Source organism: Dipteris shenzhenensis, chromosome 21 (genome assembly GCF_047967505.1).
Source record: "Dipteris shenzhenensis isolate YYH24624 ecotype China chromosome 21, Dip_SZ_1.0, whole genome shotgun sequence".
NCBI classification, from domain to species: domain Eukaryota; kingdom Viridiplantae; phylum Streptophyta; class Polypodiopsida; order Gleicheniales; family Dipteridaceae; genus Dipteris; species Dipteris shenzhenensis.
This window is the reverse complement of record NC_141616.1, coordinates 35,169,802-35,187,565: the sequence shown is the minus strand read 5'-3', so window position 1 is coordinate 35,187,565 and position 17,764 is coordinate 35,169,802. Positions and strand designations below refer to the sequence as shown.

The following is a 17,764-nucleotide window of genomic DNA, read 5'->3' as shown; positions in this document are numbered from 1 at the left end:
ATCTTTCCTGCACAAGGTTTTCTTTTCTTGTGAAGTGCTGCCCATGTGGCAGCCCCCTGTCTCTCTCTTCTCTGGGCATCTTCTGCCCTAAGACTCCCTCCCCCACGCTCTCCTCATTTGGGGGCTTACAGATGGGGAGGTGACCTTTCCAACACAGACTCCCATGTATATCCGCTGACTACTGGAAGAGGGCACTTTGGACTCTGATGTGTCTCTGTATAAAAGACTATGTCGTGACCTGTATAGGATTCTCAGAGGTTCCCTGGTTCTGACCATAAGGTACCATTACAGTTCCAAATGGTACAAGACAAGGTCTTGGATAGCTTAGTCTCATCTGAAGGGAAAGTGAAGAAGAGCATGAGAGTGAGAGTGAGAGAGAGACACTCTAGTGCGGGTGTGAAGAATGATGAGCCACACCACAAACTCACTTGTGTTTTTATTAGGATTAGGTTTACCCTATGACTGTCTTAAGACAGTCATAGGTGTCCTATCTTTTAATGAAGGGTTGGCAATGTGCCTTTACCCCAACAACCTCCCACCTAAAGGCCAATGTGCCTAAAGGGGAGAAAAGAATAAAAATTACAGCAATATACAATGATCACAAGTAGGCAAATCTGAAAAAGAAAGAGGCGGCAGATAACCCAAACGTGACAGTTCTTGCATTCCTTTAACAGACATGTGTCCCAACCTGGCTATGCCACAATGAAACCTTTGGCAGCTCGGTTATGGCAACAACATGATTACCCACACTGGAAACATAAAGAGGGTACAAGGTATCACTCTTAAAACCCTCAACCACTACAGTCTGGCCATCAGTAATCCCCATTTGGAATCCCCAAATGTGGTGTGGTAACCACTGTCATCCAATAAGCCAGTGCTAATCAGATTTTTCTTGATTTGCGGCACATGGCGGACACCATCAAGCATGAATATGCGTCCATCAGGAAATACTATCTGTATACTGCCAATCCCTGCAATCTGACATGCATAGTTGTTCCCAAGATGAACAACTCCATGAGTACCTGTGTAGGAAGTAAACCACTCCCTATGAGGAGTAACATGAAAAGAGGCACCTGAATCCAAGAGCCAGGTGTGCATGTCATGGCCATCAATAACCAAAGCATGTGCTATTACAGCAGAAGAGCATAAAACATCATGTATGTCACTGTCACTGTCCTCTGCTGCAACATTCACTGCATCCAAGTCATCTGCCTTGGCCTTTCCTTTGCCTTTGCTTGCATTTCCTGCATCCTTTGTTTCAGCCTTCTTGGCTTTCTGATCCCGTATGAACTTGAAGCACTTAGACTTCACATGTCTCTTCTTGCCACAATAAAAGCATTCAATGTCCTTTTTGCCACGGGACTGACTGCGGGATTTGGACTTACTAGCAGATCTCCCCTTCTGCTGAGTCCTGCCTCTGTCCTGTACCTGCAAAGCATTTGAAGACTTGCTGCCCGCATTATTCTTCCTGCTCATCTCCTCCATAAGGAGAGAGCTCCCTACATCAACATAAATAAGAGTGGCATTCGAGTTTGACAGGGTGGTCTTGAAAGTGTCCCAACTCTCGGGGAGGGTACACAGCAAGAAAGTAGCCTTGAACTCCTCATCAAGGTTCAACCCCTGTGCAATCAGCTGTGTAAAGATGGCATTGAACTCACTCAAGTGTGAGGTCATAGCTGTACCTTCCTTCATGCGAAGATCGACCAGCTTCTTCAGCCAATAAACCTTACTGGCTGAGCTCTTTTGGGCATACAATTCTTCTAGTCTTTGCCATAGACCATAAGAGGTCTTTTCAGCCTGTACATTGAACACAAGAGTGTCTGAAATAGTGAGCATGATAGCTACCCTCGCAGACAAATCAAGCTCTTCCCAGTCATCAGCTGCCATGTCAGATGGCTTGACACCCTTCACCCTTATGGGCTTAGCAATCTTCTTTAACAGAAGTACATTCAAGCACTGTTCTGCCCATAATGCATAGTTGTGTGCTCCTTCCAGTTTCTTTATGTTCAGAATTGAAGAATCACTTCCCCATGATGCCATATCAGATGAGGAAAGTACCTGACTCCCTGGAAGTAAAAAGACTGAATAAAAATTCTGATTTCTCAGAAAGACCTGCTCTATTCAAGAGCCAGAAGCACTCTCAATGGTGCTGTTTTTACTGTCAGGAAAATCTGCAGCAAAACAGTAAATGACCCTGCAAATAATGTACCTTCTGACACACTGTATTGTGCTCAAAGAGGCATAAAAACAGTAATTTCAGACTGCTGCAGCTGCTCAGCAAGTGCTTAACAGTGCATAATCATCTGACAAACCACAAACACTGCTGTAAACACTGCTGTACTGACTGTACTGATCACTTCTCCCACCTCAGATGAGGTATTGCACTGAGTTAAATTGCAGAAACCACTTGACAAACTCCCAAAAAAAAATGACACTTCAGCCTGTCACAAAACCTGCAACAGTAAATGGGATAAATCCCAAGCAATCACCCTTATACCAAGGGGAGAAAATGCATCTGAAGATCTCTGTCGGTAACCCAAGTGCTATCAAACAAAGTCTGGGCAAAAGCCCCTTGATCTGACACCTGAATCAAGTGGAGAACACCTCAACACTGAGGTAGCATGCAATATGAAAATCTCTCTGACACTTGTACCTGACAATGTGCAATGCATAGACTGCCCCTGTGTACTCAGTAACAACACAAATCACAAAGTACAAACACCAAGAAGAAAATCTTTTGAGCACTGTCAACGATGGGCAGTTAGGGACCGAGTAAACTCGATGCGCCCTGACCAAGCGTGGCTCAACTGAGATTTTCAAAGTGCGTACAAAGAATGTGACCTGCAAAAAATGTCACCAAATGCACTGCGGAAACAAAGCAAATGTGTGCTCCCTGGCTACACACTGCCTCAAGGCATATACTGCAAACACATCCAGGCAAAAGCCCTTTGAAATGGTCACCCAAAACTGAGAATTGCACTCAGTAAATGCATAGAAGCTTCTGCAAAACAAGCATCTGACCTTCCTGAAAGACAAGTAACTGCGCAAACACCACCACTGTGGCACAAGTCACCTCAAGCGTGAGTGACACGAGAGTACCTGCTGTACCTCAACAAATGCACAGTATACAGCTGAAATGCTTCAGGAATGCATCAGGAATGCTTCATGTACTGCGCGTACATGCATGTACCACGCACAAAACAGAGTGCTTCAGCACTATTCCTCTTCCAAAAAAAATTTTGTGTGCCTGCTGTACTTTTCTGTACCTGCAGAGTACCTGCTGTACTTTCTGTCCCTGCAGAGTACCTGCTGTACTTTCTGTCCCTGCAGTAGGCACGCTTCCCCCAAAAAAAAAACTGTCGAGTCTTTGCCTGGCTCCCTACTCGCACACACGCACGTCAAAGGAGATCCAGCTTCGCAATGCCTCGAAAGGCTTAGCAGCTAGTAGCAGCTGCTATGCAGCTGCTGGCTGCTTGCTTGATGCGGCGCCTCGAGCTGCAGCTAGCAGCTGCTGTACAAGGAGGCCCGCGTCGCCGCCCGTGACCACGCCCCAGCCCGCGCCCGCGACCACGCCCTAGCCCGCGCCCGCGCTGTCGCCCTGATCGATCTGCTGCCCTGCGGGCGAAAATGCGCCGCCGCAGTCCGTCCGTACGACTGTACGGACGACGTACGGTCGTACGGCGCTGTCCGTACGTCCGTACGGAAGGGGTAGACTAGGGAGTTCAGGGAATGGGTAGACTAGGGAGTGGAGGGGAATGGCTCTGATACCAGTTGAAGGGAAAGTGAAGAAGAGCATGAGAGTGAGAGTGAGAGAGAGACACTCTAGTGCGGGTGTGAAGAATGATGAGCCACACCACAAACTCGCTTGTGTTTTTATTAGGATTAGGTTTACCCTATGACTGTCTTAAGACAGTCATAGGTGTCCTATCTTTTAATGAAGGGTTGGCAATGTGCCTTTGCCCCAACATCATCAACTCCGCTTCCCTATGTAAGGGAGGAGGCAAGTGCCCTACGGGGGCCTGTAAGAAGTCGTCTCTCTCATACCACTGCCCACTTTCCCGCCTTCCAGACCAAATCCCACTGCTGCAGCAAAGAGCGCCTCTCCTCAACCTGTAGAGATGTGAGGTTCTCATCCATAGAGATCGCTGGCTGATCTCAAAAGACTGACCTATGTCGTAGAGCTAAAAGTTGTGCCTGAGTGTCATGGAACCGTATGATTAGGGGTTGCTCTAGGTTGGGATCTCTCCCACCCGCCATGCCCTCTCTATCATGTGCTCAACCACACCTAGGGTAGCAACCACGAACGCAATCGCATCTGCCATCAGTGTAGCCTCAGTGTGTCCCTGGGACTGAGTATGGCTGTGACCTATCGGAGCTGCATGATATCATGTCTGAGTCCCTGAATGAGACCAGCCTACTCCCGAATGGCCCTAGCCTGCTCCTATATGATGTGACTCTGCTCCTCATTGAAGCGGACATGCTCTCGTGCAAAGTGAGTCAGCTCCATCTCACACTCACAAAAACTATGTATCTCCATGAGCAAGGTCTCCCAGGCCTCTAGTGTATCAGTCCATCCACCCATGTCCAATCTGAAACTATGATGACTGTGACATGAAAGTGTGGGACTCAGTCCGAAAACTGGACGGTGATTGAGTGAACTGGGTGAGGAACGGATATGACTGAGGCAGTCCCAACGTGGTGTGGGAGTGTGGGCTGACTGAGAGGAGGAGGAAAGAGTGAAGTGTAATGCGGAACAGTGTCACCTCTAAGGTAGGTGTCATAAGTGGTGCGAGAGCTGTAACAGGAGAGAAAGGGAAGGAAACAACCGGCGCCATGGGCATGGGTATGTCACTGATTGTGAATATAGAGGGAGCTGACACTGGCACTGGAGCTGAGACTGAAGCTGGGACTAAAGTCGAAGTAGAGATACAGATAGAGGGAGATGAGGCTGGAACTGATACTAAAACTGTAGCGAGGATTGAGGTTGAGGTAGATATAGAGACTGAAGAAGCTAAGGTTGAGGCGGGTCTTGCCTTTGCTTTGCTGTCTACCCCGAGTCCACTTCGGTTGTAACGTGTTCACATCTTCCAGTTTTGATTGTGTCGTTTGCTTTTTTTTTTTTTTTTTTGTCGCCTTTCTTGGCTTTGTCCCCCATTTCTCTTGGATTGATTTTTTCCCTTTTTTGGTGTAGGTCTTAGTGTCCGATCGGGAGAAGCAGCACCGGCTCTCCTCCCATGACGGGAGACACACCTAGTGCGAGGGGGTGTAGTCGGAGGTGGCGAGGTGGGGTGGAAGCCTGAGGTGGAGAGACAACCAAGAGGTGGAGAAGCTAAGGTAGCGAAAGGGAGGGGGACGGGAGGCTGAGGCTGAGGCGATGAAAGGTGGAGGGCCTATGCCTAGGCAAGGAGCCTAGCCTAGCCTAGGAGCCTAGGTGGAGGGAGGCTGCTAGCAAGAGGGCCAGCGCACAACAACCCAACACAGCAGCAACAAGGGGGGGGAGGCGCAACAGAAGCAGAAGCTACAGCAGGAGCAGGAGCGGGAGGAGTTGGAGCGGGAGCGAGAGGAGCAATGCCAACACCAACGGGAGGAACAGTGCCAACGGGAGAGGTAGCGCCAACGGGCGGGGCAGAGCAGGTAGGCAGAGAGGGGAGGGTGGCCAACGGGCGGGGCAGAGCGGGGTAGGTGGAGAGGGGAGTGTTGGGTAGGTAGGCTGAGCGGAGGGAGGCTGAGCGGAGAGGAGGGGTAGGCTAAGCGGAGGGAGGGTAGGCTAAGTGAAGCGGAGAGAGGAGAGGCTGAGTGGGGGGATAGGCTGAGCATAGGGAGGGGAGGTTGCGTGAAGCGGGGGGTAGGCTGAGCATGAGGGTAGGCTGAGCATAGGGAAAGGGCTGAAAAAGGGAAGACAACTATGGAAGTGGAGACACATGAGGAAGCACATAACGAGATTCAAGAGGATAGTATAGAAATGGAGGACATTGATTACGGTGATTATGGAATTCCATATTCGGAATTCATTAAACTAGAAACTCGAACATAAATATAAAAAAGAAGTTCAGAACGATTAATGATACCTTAAAAACCCTAACTGAAGCCATATGTAAGTTATCCGATCTCCGTACGTCTCGCCTGGGCTCCACGGGCACCTCCAGCTGCGTCTGCGAGATCAGCCGTCTCCAAATGTCTGTACGTGTCCCTCCAAACTCGAAGGGACCGGGCTGGCCCCCGCATCCAGCCATCAGGTGTGTGATGGCTGGATGCGGGGGCCAGCCCGGTCCCTTCGAGTTTGGAGGGACACGTACAGACATTTGGAGACGGCTGATCTCGCAGACGCAGCTGGAGGTGCCCGTGGAGCCCAGGCGAGACGTACGGAGATCGACGGCGCGATCCCAGCTGATTGGTTGGTTCCACCTGAGCATCAGATCCTCATGCCTGGTGATGACCGTTGGCTGGGACAGTTCACCCCCCGTGGCATCCCACTGGTGGTCGCAGGACGTATGGACGACTCCTCTGTTTCCTTCTTCGCGGTTATGGGGGATGGACGACTCAGGAGAGAGGATGCGCTCATCGACCCCCTACTCCCATGGCAGAGGGTTAGGGTCGTAGGCCTCATGGGGAAGGTCTGGCAGACCGATCCTAGCATAGAGCAGGATCAGCTGCAGCTTTGGCGACTCTGGCTCTGGGAGGGGCGGGCCTTGTCAGAGCTTGATTGGGACCCAGGAGAGTGGAGATGGCCAGAGATTGTGACAGGTCAGGGGCCGACCTCTTTCTTTACCTACAGCACGACATTGGGCAGGCGAGTTCTTGGGAGGATGCAGAGCCGCCCTCCCACCCAGCGGCCCAACTGGTATGCACAGGGTATTTCCAAGTTCTTTTTGCAGGCCTTCTGGAAGGCCATGTGGGAGAGCTGGCGGCCGCGGAAGATCTCCTACTTCCTATGGCTTCTTGCCCACAAAGGTCTTCCAGTGGGGAGCTAGTTGCGGCAGATAGGCCAGGACGGACGTTGTCAAATCTGTCATGAGGATGAGGAGTCACCAAAACACTGCCTGTGGAGTTGCACTCGCGCCCAGGAAGTGTGGAGGTGGACTTTCGGGATTCTTACTCACGCAGCACCGGAGCTAGGATTGATCACTTGGAACGCGTTCTGTTGGTGCAGCACCGCACCTGGTTTTCATCACTTATTCGAGGCATGTCAGCAGGACCCCACATTCCTTATCACACAGGGGACGTGGGGGCCGCTCGAGAGTATCCCGCAGCACCTAGCAGAGGCTGATACAGGAGCTCAGGAGAGGCAGCCAGTCTGGGAGATTATTAGCAGCATCGCAGGATGGCACATTTGGACCTCGCGCGCAGCGCAGATCCTCGGTGGCACCTCCTTATCGACTGCCCAAATCATGACTGATATTTGGAGCGAGATTATTCATACCCTCAGAGGCCAGTGGGACTAGATACAGGGGGACTCCCGGGCCGGTCAGGAGAAGCGGAGACGCTTCCTCCGGGTTTGGGACACACAGGGCCTCTTCTTCGAGCAGACTTCGCAGGGCCTTCGGTGGCGCTACTCACCACCTCTCTGGCTGTTCATTCACACTCGCCTTATCCCTCCGTGAGAGAGAGCTTTACCTTTTTGTTACTTTTTTGGGCTGTGTCCGATTTGTGAACGCAGCCCGTCAGCTACAATGCTGACCTCTTGTATCTTGTTCTCGAAGTAATATAATTAGCACTGTTTTTTCGGCAATGTAAGTTATCTGATTCTCAATCGGTAACTCCTACGGCAAAATCATCGACTCCTCCAAGTCAAGTTCAGAGATCTACTTCTTCACTTAAAGAAACCTCAAACATACTTAAGGACTTGAAAAAACCAATTTTCAATGGGGAAGAAAAAGAATGCAACAAGGACACGATTAATACGTTCTTGCAAAAATGGCAAGACTTCCATTGACTCAAGAATACCCCTCCTGAAAATCAAGTCGTGGAAGCAAGTCTTTCCCTTGGAAATAAGGCCTATAAATGGTGGATGAGCCTCAGGGAAAATGATAGGATCCCTACGTATTGGGTTGAATTTGAACAAGCCTTTTTAAAAGAGTTTTTACCTGAAAATGAGTTAAAGAGAGCGTGGGAGGATTGGGACAATTGTAGCATGGGTAAAAACACTTTAGTCCCATACATAGTGAACTATAGGGAGGCAATCCTTAAGCTGAAAGGAATTGATGAATTCCAGAAGATAAGGGGTTTCGTGAGAGGTCTGAAAGACACCTATAAGGTTGAGGTGAGAAGAAACTCTCCCAATACCTTTGAAAAAGCACTTAAATATGCCCAAATATACAACGACAAGACCGGGAAATCCAAAGCTGGAACTTCGAAACAAACAGGTTTTGTTCCTAAGTTCACCAAAATTTTCCAATTTGAAAAGGAAGGGGCACTTCAAGAAGGAGGCTTCTCAAGCACTACCTAAGAAACCTCAAACACAAAATATCCTCTCTTGAAGAAAGAGGATTATGAAAGGGCCAAGTAGAAAAATCTTTGCTTCAAATGAGACCATGCTGCTTGAAACTGTCCTAAAAACAAACAAGCGGGAGCTAAACCCCCAAATAAAGCTCCACAAAAACAAGTATATACTGTGCAAATATTGCCGCTTAATGGTACTAAAAAGTACACTGAGGTAGAGGTTTATCATGAGGACAACAACCGCATGTGTTGTCTATCATCGGCAATGTGACAGCCCACCTTTGGTCCTCATGATTTAATGAGGATGCTTGGAAAAAGGGGCAAAAAGTAAGAATTATGGTCGATGATAGCGCAACACACAATTTCTTAAAATACTCGCTAGTTAAGAAATCGAAGTTGCCAGAGAGTCCAACTGCCCATAAATATGTAATCTCTCTAGCATAGGGCACTGATAAAAAGATTTGAGACACCATGATTCATGGTGTAGAGGTGGATATCCAAGGTTATCAAGATGCCTTGGATTTCCAAATTATGCATCTCAATTGAACAAATGTTGTGCTTGGCCAAGAGTCGTTGTATAGTCTTGGGCATAGCTTATAGCGGAGTTATTTAAATAACTCCATTATGTTTGAAAAAGAGGGTAGAGTCTTCCAGATTCAGGGAGAACATAATGTTCCCAACTCTCCCCTTATTTGTTTGATGGAACTTCTACAACAACAACAATGCGAGGTATATCTCTGTGAACTTTCTTTTATTGGTGATTTTATTTCTGCTACATCTGAAAAGAATTGATGTGATTAAAAAGAATGAATCTTCGTTTTAAGGATTCAATGGTTGAATTTAAAGATGTTTTTCAAGTGACTTGCCTGATGGTTTACCTCCTGAGCAAGATGTAGATCATAAAATAGACGTAATTCCTAGATCTACCCTTGTTTGTAAACCACCCTATAGACTTAGTCAAACGGAAGAACGTGAGGTCAAAAGATAGCTGAATACCTTAGGAAGGGCCAAATTCAACCTAGTAATTCACCATGGTCATCACTAGTTTTACTAGTAAAGGCACTATGCCTTTATGCATAGATTACAAAGCCTTAAATAAAATCACAATAAAGAATAAGTATCACATGCCTCACACTAATGAGCTCTTTGATCAATTGCAAGGAGCAAAGTATTTTACTAAAATTGACTTAAGATCAAAATATCACCAAGTGCAAATTAGAGAAGAGGATGTCCCTAAGACATCATTTCGTACTAGGTACGAGCATTATCAATTTACAGTAATGCCATTTGGTTAACTAATGCTCTATGACACTTATGAACAGTGTCTTAAGAATATATTTAGAAAGATTTGCTCTAGTATTTTTAGATGATACCCTAATCTATAGTAAAATGAGGGAAAAGCATCTGAAACATTTGACAAAAATGTTGCAATTACTTAGAGATAATTCTCTTTTTACAAAAGAATTCAAATGTGAATTCTTTGCAAAAGAAGTGAAGTACTTGGGACATATTATATCCCAAGAAGGGATTCGTATGGATCCCGAAAAGGTTAAAACCATATTGGAATGGCCACATCCTACAAACCTACAAGAAATATAAATGTTATTGGGCTTGTTTGGATTTTATGGGAGATTCATCCAAGACTATGCTAAGATTAATGTTCCGATGACGGATCAGCTTAAGATTGACATATCGAAAGGGGAAGTTCAATGTGGTAACAGACTTCCTAAGCCGAATGCCACTTGTTAATGAATTGAGTTTTACTCAATTCTAGAATAATTTCCTGGAGTCCTTAAAATGAAAATGTGAGTTTGATCCTCACTTTTGTAAAATATGGAAAGCAATTAAGAAGAGGGATCCAACTAATTAAGGAGCTTTCACTGAGGCGTCACATGGAAATGGTGACACACCACAAGTTGGTGATAAAGGAATTAAATGGGAAAAGTATACGACTGAAGATGGCTACTTGGTCTACAATTGTAAAGTATGCATTCCACGTAATAAAGACATGAGGCGCCAAATCCTTTTCGAGTGTCATGATAGTTAAAGTCTAGATACCCAAGAATTCAGAAGACGTATGTGCTTCTGAAGAGGTAATTCTTTTGGCTTGGAATAGAAAAGGACGTCCAAGACTATGTATTGAAGTGCCAAAAATGCCACGTCAACAAGGCTGAACACCTTAAGGTAGGAGGTCTCCTACACCCATTGGAGATTCCATCTAGTAAATGGGAAAGCATCTCCATGGATTTTATTGTTGGATTACCTAGGACACAGAGGGGGCATGACTCTCTCTGGGTAATTGTGAATCAATTGACCAAGATGGCTCACTTCATTCCAACCAATGAAGAAGTTAAAACCCCATAATTAGCTAGGCTATTTGTGGAGCATATTTATAGATTGTATGGGCTACCAGCCGGTATTGTTAGTGACCGAGATAACAAATTTAACAGCAATTTTTGGAGGGCTGTGTTTGTGAGATTGGAAACTTCTTTGAATATGAGCACCGCGGATCATCCACAAAGTGATGGTCAAACTGAAAGGATCAATCAGATCATTGAGGATATGCTTCGAGCATATGTAAGTAAACGACAAACTTATTGGGAACAGTATTTACCCATATTTGAATTTGCATATAGCAATGCCAAACATTCAGCTACAAGTTTTAGTCCTTTCATGATGATGTATGGATTTCAACCTAGAGCCCCAGTGGCAATGGAACTCCGGTTCAAGCGGGGTTCTCGAGGATATGAATCAAATGTTTAAGTCGGCTAAAAATAGCATCAGAAGATGCTCGAGATACATCAAGATACCAAAGATTGTGACGTCAAACTTCAAAGGCTCAAAGTCCAATTTCCAAAGGCAAAAATTTAGGGCTTTTAGTATTTTTTGGAGCGTGCCTAAATATGTCTAACAGAAGCGTACATGTCACGTGTGGAATGTGGCTTAACATAAGACACACAAATCTTAACAACCATGCCTCAAAGCACCCATTTCCATCTTCATCCCCAATGGTGAACACGCCGACGCACTCTAAGAAACCTATGAAGTCCATCACCTTCACAAAAAATACCTGGATCTTCCGACCACTGCTCAATATTGGACATGAGCACTGTTACTTCCTAATCTACATTTCTGACCTCACGACTATTTGAGGTAGCCATCAAGAAAAAAAACTCTTTAATGACCACATTAGCTATCTGATTTTCAGGCTCATCTTCAATTGGACATCCTTTTTCTTTTGGTTTGCCTTTCTCTTCTGAGAATCTCTCACCAGATGTCCAAGCATGTCATAGTAGTAGCAATTCTTTTTCTTATATTTGCTCTCCCCATCAGAAGAGTCGCTATCTTCAAAAGCCTCATTATATTTCTTCTCGGGTTTGCTTTTCTGCTGCTTGCCCTGACCTTTACACGTACTACTGCCATCATTAACATCGTCATACAGTCTCTACCTTGCTTCCTCATGCATTTACAAGAGATCGAGCTCCTCGAAATTGAATGGCTTCAATCTCTCTAGCTGTAATTGTCGTCACCAACCCACCATAGACAATTTACTGAGCATGAGGAGGCCAACTCATGACTGTCCACCTCTGACCAACAGTGACTGGTTGATCTTTAAAACTTTGATCTTGACTAGATGTTCACTCACCCGGTTACCTTCTTCCATCTTAAAAATAAACATCTCATTTCGGAGCGTCACAATCTGCCCTGTTTTAGCTGTTTCATACAGCTCACACACTATCTTCTAGGATTTGAGCATAGACACTGCTACTTGAATGTGCAGAAGCACTAAATCTGTGGTAGTCCCTATGATCAGTGAGAGCCTCGAGATCTCTGAGCACCCACTCTCTGATTGCATCTAGATCTGCAGCTTTGATTACTTTGCTTGTCACATCCTCTTGATCATGGCAACTTCCTTTTCCACTCCTTCACTTATCTCCCACAAGGCCCATGCAACCAATTGCTCAAATTTGATCTTGCATATCGGATAGTTGATCCCATACAACAAGCAATCAGCATCTAGGGTGCCATGTCGCACCATGAGATTTGAGAATTCCTACTTATGAGCACACTGACCTCCTGTCACACCGTCACTGAGTAGAAGTCATCTTCCTCTTTCAGTTATCATAAGTCGATCTCTAAATTGGATGGCATACACTTCTTGGCTTCCAATCTCACCTTCTCTGGATCCTTGGCTCTCAAATCTCACTTCCCTGGCTCACCAAGGCATACACTTCTTGGCTTCCAATTTCGTCTTCTCTGGATCCTTGGCTCTCAAATCTCACTTCCTGGCTCACCAGAATGGCTCTAATACAATGTTGGAGAATCTAGGCTGCTACCTTTTACCTTGATATCTAGCTAGACCTCCCCCATAGCAGTAGAATCAAGAGCCAACAGAAGAATCTTGAAGCAAATGAAACCCTGATGTAGATCTAACTTCAACTGACAATTGTGTGCACCACAAATAAACTCACAAAGACACTTGGATCTAGAGCAAATGACAGCAGTAATCACAGCAGATCCAGGGCAGATGCACAAGCACAAGAAGGGAATTGTCAGTATAAACACTTACTTGGTTCAATAATATCTTACTGTGTATGCCTTCAAATTTCTGCATTCTCTGATTTAAGATTTCTGAAAGCCCATTCCCATCCCCCCTTCCCCAAAGGTGTTTCATGCTGTCCTTTACTTTAGCTAAATGACATCCAATGTTTAACCTTCCTTGATAGCAAAGCCGCTAATCCATACGCCTTACTCTTTCAGGATCTACAGAGCAGGCAAAGCGTACATTGAGGCTAGAGACCAACAAATGCCTAGAACTAGAACAATCTGTTCATGATGAAAACAAGGGCCTGCCCACTGCCTCTTCTATAAGCAAAATTTATCGTCATTTGGTGAGGAAAACAAAAACAACTTGCTATACAGGGACGAAATGATTAGTACGAATCACCTTTCTAAACAGGTGACCTCGTCTTCATGGCCCTGCTTGTGCACTATAACACCCCCTAATCAGCTCAGGCCAGTCCGCTTGGTCAACACAGCCATTACAAAGTAAAGCCAAAGACTTAGAGGCAGTTTATATCCCCAAGTGTTTCGCCACTATGAGTGAACACTGCTTTGGTACGGCGCTTGAAACCTATATCAGTTCAGGGGCTGGCTTCCTCAAGGATCCACCAACCAGACTTGCTTAATCATCAACGAGTTCACATGAAATTAGTTCACTTTGTGGCTTCTACTTTGGCCTTTTCTTACGCTTATGTATGCATGGTGAATGTGTAGTGAGCAGATTTTGTCCTCCGGAGAGCTGGTCACAATGAAATAAAAGCGATCCCCCCCTACTCACATCGAACTGAATAAGCGTACCATTTGACAGACAAAGCAGTCGAATATCATAATGACCAAGAGAGGCCAGTGAGAGGAGAGTTGGACTGAAAAACCTGCCAAGACAGAGTATGGACAGGTTATTCTCCTGAAGCAACAACGCTAGGGTTCCAAAGTGGAAAAAAAAACTTAACTGCACTTACATGGACTCGTCATCCGGGTGAGCGACGACCAGCAGGACGCCTTTTTTCCCTGTTGGAGATCCTGCAGGACAGGGACGGCAAATTGCATGATAAGTAAAATCGAAAGCGAATGTAGGATCGATTGGAAAGCGAGGAGAGGAGAAGCAACCATAAGCTGAGGGAAGAGGCCGGGGCTGTGGTGTGCAGAGCACGATCAACAGCGAGAGGAGCCAGATGACGAAGAGAACTCCCAAGCTACTGTAAATCAGCAGCATTGTGGACTTAACTGTAAATTTGAAAGCTAAGTTTCGAGCCCTAAGTTTCGAGCCCTTTTTCCATAATGATTGTACCTTCTTGCCACGTGGAGTTCCTAGGTCCTCTTTCCACTCTACCCCGGTGCGCGCAGGCGGCACGTGACACTCACCCGTGGCCAATTGAATCCTTGGAGCCTCCGGTGGTCTCGCTTGTGCCTAGGAATTGTGCTAGAACCTCCCTACTCGACTACACGCACCAAGTGGCTGGACGGCCACCTCCCTTGGTTCACATAGGTCCTGTTTCCACGGACCCGACATTCATTGAATCCAATTGATGGTGACAACAATAATTGTTGGACTCATTTGGCCACTGATACTAGGCACTCTGACCAGCTAATGGATTGAACGTCGTAAAGAGCACTTCGTCATCCCCTTAGTGAGCATGTGGCCTCATGAAATGGTGTTCAAGTCCCAATATGCCATCGCACCCGTGCAATGGGAAAATCAATTTTTGAAGGCCCCTTGAAGTGTCCAATGATCTGTTTGAACAGCAGGGTTCCCACACCGCCAGCACACCCAGCCGTGCACTCCCAAGCCACTGTAAATCACAAGCATGGTGGACGTTATTGTAAATTTGAAAGCTTCCAAGCATTGACGTGCGATTGTACCTTGTGCCAATTGGAGTCCCTAGTGGAACCTTGATCATCCAAGTGGCCAAAAAGCCGCCTCCCCCGGTTCATGCATGCAGGTGCAAGTTTGGGCTCCAATAGAACAACCGACGGCCTCCAAAGATCCATCTGAACTGTTGGGTGCTCAAACCGCCACCGCACCCAGCCACACCCTCTTAACCCAACTCATATCAATATAGCATTCTTGCCATAATGCGAGTGAGACAAACACTACGTGTCATTCTTCAGAATTGGAGTCAAACTCATCCTACATGGCATATATCCATTTGTCATTCTCCTTTTTTTCCTTAAAAGAATCTTCGTTTCATTTGTTGTAATAAGAGCACGATCAACAAAGAGTCTAGATGCATAACAAGATCCTATAGATGTCCTAGTGGGCAATTGATTTGCCAACTTGATGTCATGTATTGTGTCTCACACCCACTTAAGCACCCATTCGAATGCTTTAATAAATGTCCTTTCCTTGTCCACTGCATCCTCCACAATAGCCTCATCCATAGGTTGATGATCTCTAGGCCTAAGTAGGTTAATCTCTAGGCATAAGAGCTTGCTGAACATCCACCGAAATAGGCAAACGAGTCCTAGCAATGGTTGAAACTGATAGGAGGTTCTCAATTCCAGGTACCCATAAAAACATTAGAGAGTGTAAGTGTCCCACCATTTGTTGCGGTGAGAAACACTTTTCCAACTCCTTTCACCGGATATGAGGAGTTGTTTGCACATGTGGCTATACCTCTATGAAATGTATTCCCAAGATACTATGTGTTTGCAAGGTAATGTGCTTCCGAGCACCACTATCAAAATGCACATGTCTCACGAAAAGAAGGATTCTAGCTACACCACCCTAAGAATGACCAATTCTTATTATATATGCATCAACGTGAGTATAATTTGCATATTCCTTCTTCTCCCCACTAGATGCAATAATGTCTTATTGCCATACATGTATCTTTCTTCTTTTCCTTCTTAATTAGCTTCATGTAGTTGTGGATGTAATGTCTATGATTCTTGCACTAATTGCACTTGCCCTTCTTTGTCTCACCCCCCCTTCTTGGTGTCCTTGCCAGAAGTACAGGTGGAAGCAAACTTGCTTCTATTACACCCATGGGGTTCCCATTTGCCCTTATGGCCTACAACAAAGGCATCCAAAGTGGGGGCAAAAGAGTTTTAAATGCTTACCAAGCAGATTTTCACCAGCTGAGCAAAATTGCAATTGTAGCACATATTTAACTTAAAATGTTTATACAATCAACTTTTGACTATTGCAAGTTGATATTTAGTGAATGCCACATAATATTCAAAGAATTTGATACAAGACCACCAAGTTTGCTATATTTGACTATACAGGCAACTTAGTCAATAATTTCCCTTAGTTTTGAGTTGCAATAGAAGATCTTTCACTAAATGGCCAATGGTAGGAAAAGAATAGCAACAGCAACCAAAACTTGAGAAAAAATCAACCAACAAAGAGGAAAGTATGAGATGTCTTGAGTGAGCAAGACTGGCAGTATATTAGGAGAAATTACCATTCATAGATATGTGACTATTCACAGCAAATGGCAAAGAAAATACTCAGGCTTGAGTGAGCTAGTAGACGTACAAGTCTTGAAGAATAGGTGGCACAATCTTGTAGATGTGCCAATTCCTCCTAGATAGTGGTGATTTCTCCACAATGTTGGCCTATTTTAGCAATGGCAAGACCACAAAAGTGGTTGCAATTTTGTGGAGGATACTCCTCCTTGAGAACGATGACAATTTTAATAGGGCAGCAATTAAGCAAAAACAAATTAGCCTAAGCTAGGGGGTGCAACAGCAAGTTCAATTTCCAGTTAAGGTGGCAAGCCAGTATCAACAAGGATAGTGCTTGTCCTCCTCAAAAAAGGGTGGCAAATTGCCATAGATGATAGTCTAGTAAGGGGCCAATTACCAAAATTCAGGCAATGTAAGTGTTGGAAAATGTTGCATGGTAGTAGGAAAGGATACAAGACTAGGGTAGTGAACTATCCTCAAAGAATCAACCAAACTTAAGTTGAATGTAACTGCTATGGCAGTTGAGTAGATGAGGAAGTGCCACTACAAAGAGGGCAACCTAATTTTCACGAGAGTGAGTTGGTAGGGTGGATGCACTTTGATACCACTTGTGGAGTGTGGAAGTGAGTACACACAGAGTCGTGAAGCAAGAAACGAAGTGGCATAGGGGGGTCACTCTTCATAAACCCCATATAGCACGTGTGAACACCCTCTTGCATGTGTACATTTTTCAATCTTCAAATTTGGACACCCCTCCATGAATCGACACATATAAATTATACTATGTTGCTATTTTATAAATCCCATCATGTGTGTAAATGACATGTAAGCACCCCTATTTAAAAGATAGCCCTCCGTGCACTACTGTACTATGCTAGAGGTTTATGTGTGACCCCCCAAGTGAGCTGGATTGGATTGCATGAGTGAAGTGACAACTACAACCATCACAAGATAAACAAGTATAAAGATTGTAACATAATGCTCATAGTTTGATGCAATCTACTATCGCAACAAATGCAAATTAAACCTCCAAAGTACTAGTGGTAGCAGGTCGGGTTGCTAGCAAGCCAGGATGAGTCACAATGCCAAAATCTATGTTTCAAATACCCTTGGTAACAAAATATGCCACATCATGTATGATCATAATGAATAGTTGGTTGCATCCAACTTATTCTTAGCAAAAACATGAATGCCCTCTACATGAATTCATCACACTTTCTCCTCTGAAAAGCATCCAATAAGAGTTCATGCCTCTTCCACTATAGGGAGAGGGATGTAGATGTCTCTAACACTTATTCCCAGCCACCTTTGTCTAGTTCCAATAATATCCATCTCCCTACTCCCCTCAAAA

At 45.3% G+C, this 17,764-nt stretch overlaps 1 protein-coding gene across 2 annotated transcripts in view; it reads right to left on the bottom strand.

Moving 5' to 3' along the window:
- LOC147888783 (putative N-acetylglucosaminyl-phosphatidylinositol de-N-acetylase) overlaps positions 1 to 14,339 on the bottom strand; it is a 41,230-nt gene extending 26,891 nt beyond the window's left edge. For both annotated transcript variants that reach the window (XM_087393006.1, XM_087393005.1), the window contains exons 1-3: positions 14,110 to 14,339; positions 13,962 to 14,022; positions 13,801 to 13,874 (exon numbers count right to left, since the gene is read on the bottom strand). In XM_087393006.1, the coding sequence (XP_087249132.1) occupies positions 13,801 to 13,874; positions 13,962 to 14,022; positions 14,110 to 14,215 (241 nt within the window). In that variant the 5' untranslated portion in view covers positions 14,216 to 14,339. The remainder of the gene's footprint in view (positions 1 to 13,800; positions 13,875 to 13,961; positions 14,023 to 14,109) is intronic.
- Positions 14,340 to 17,764: the final 3,425 nt, after the last annotated feature.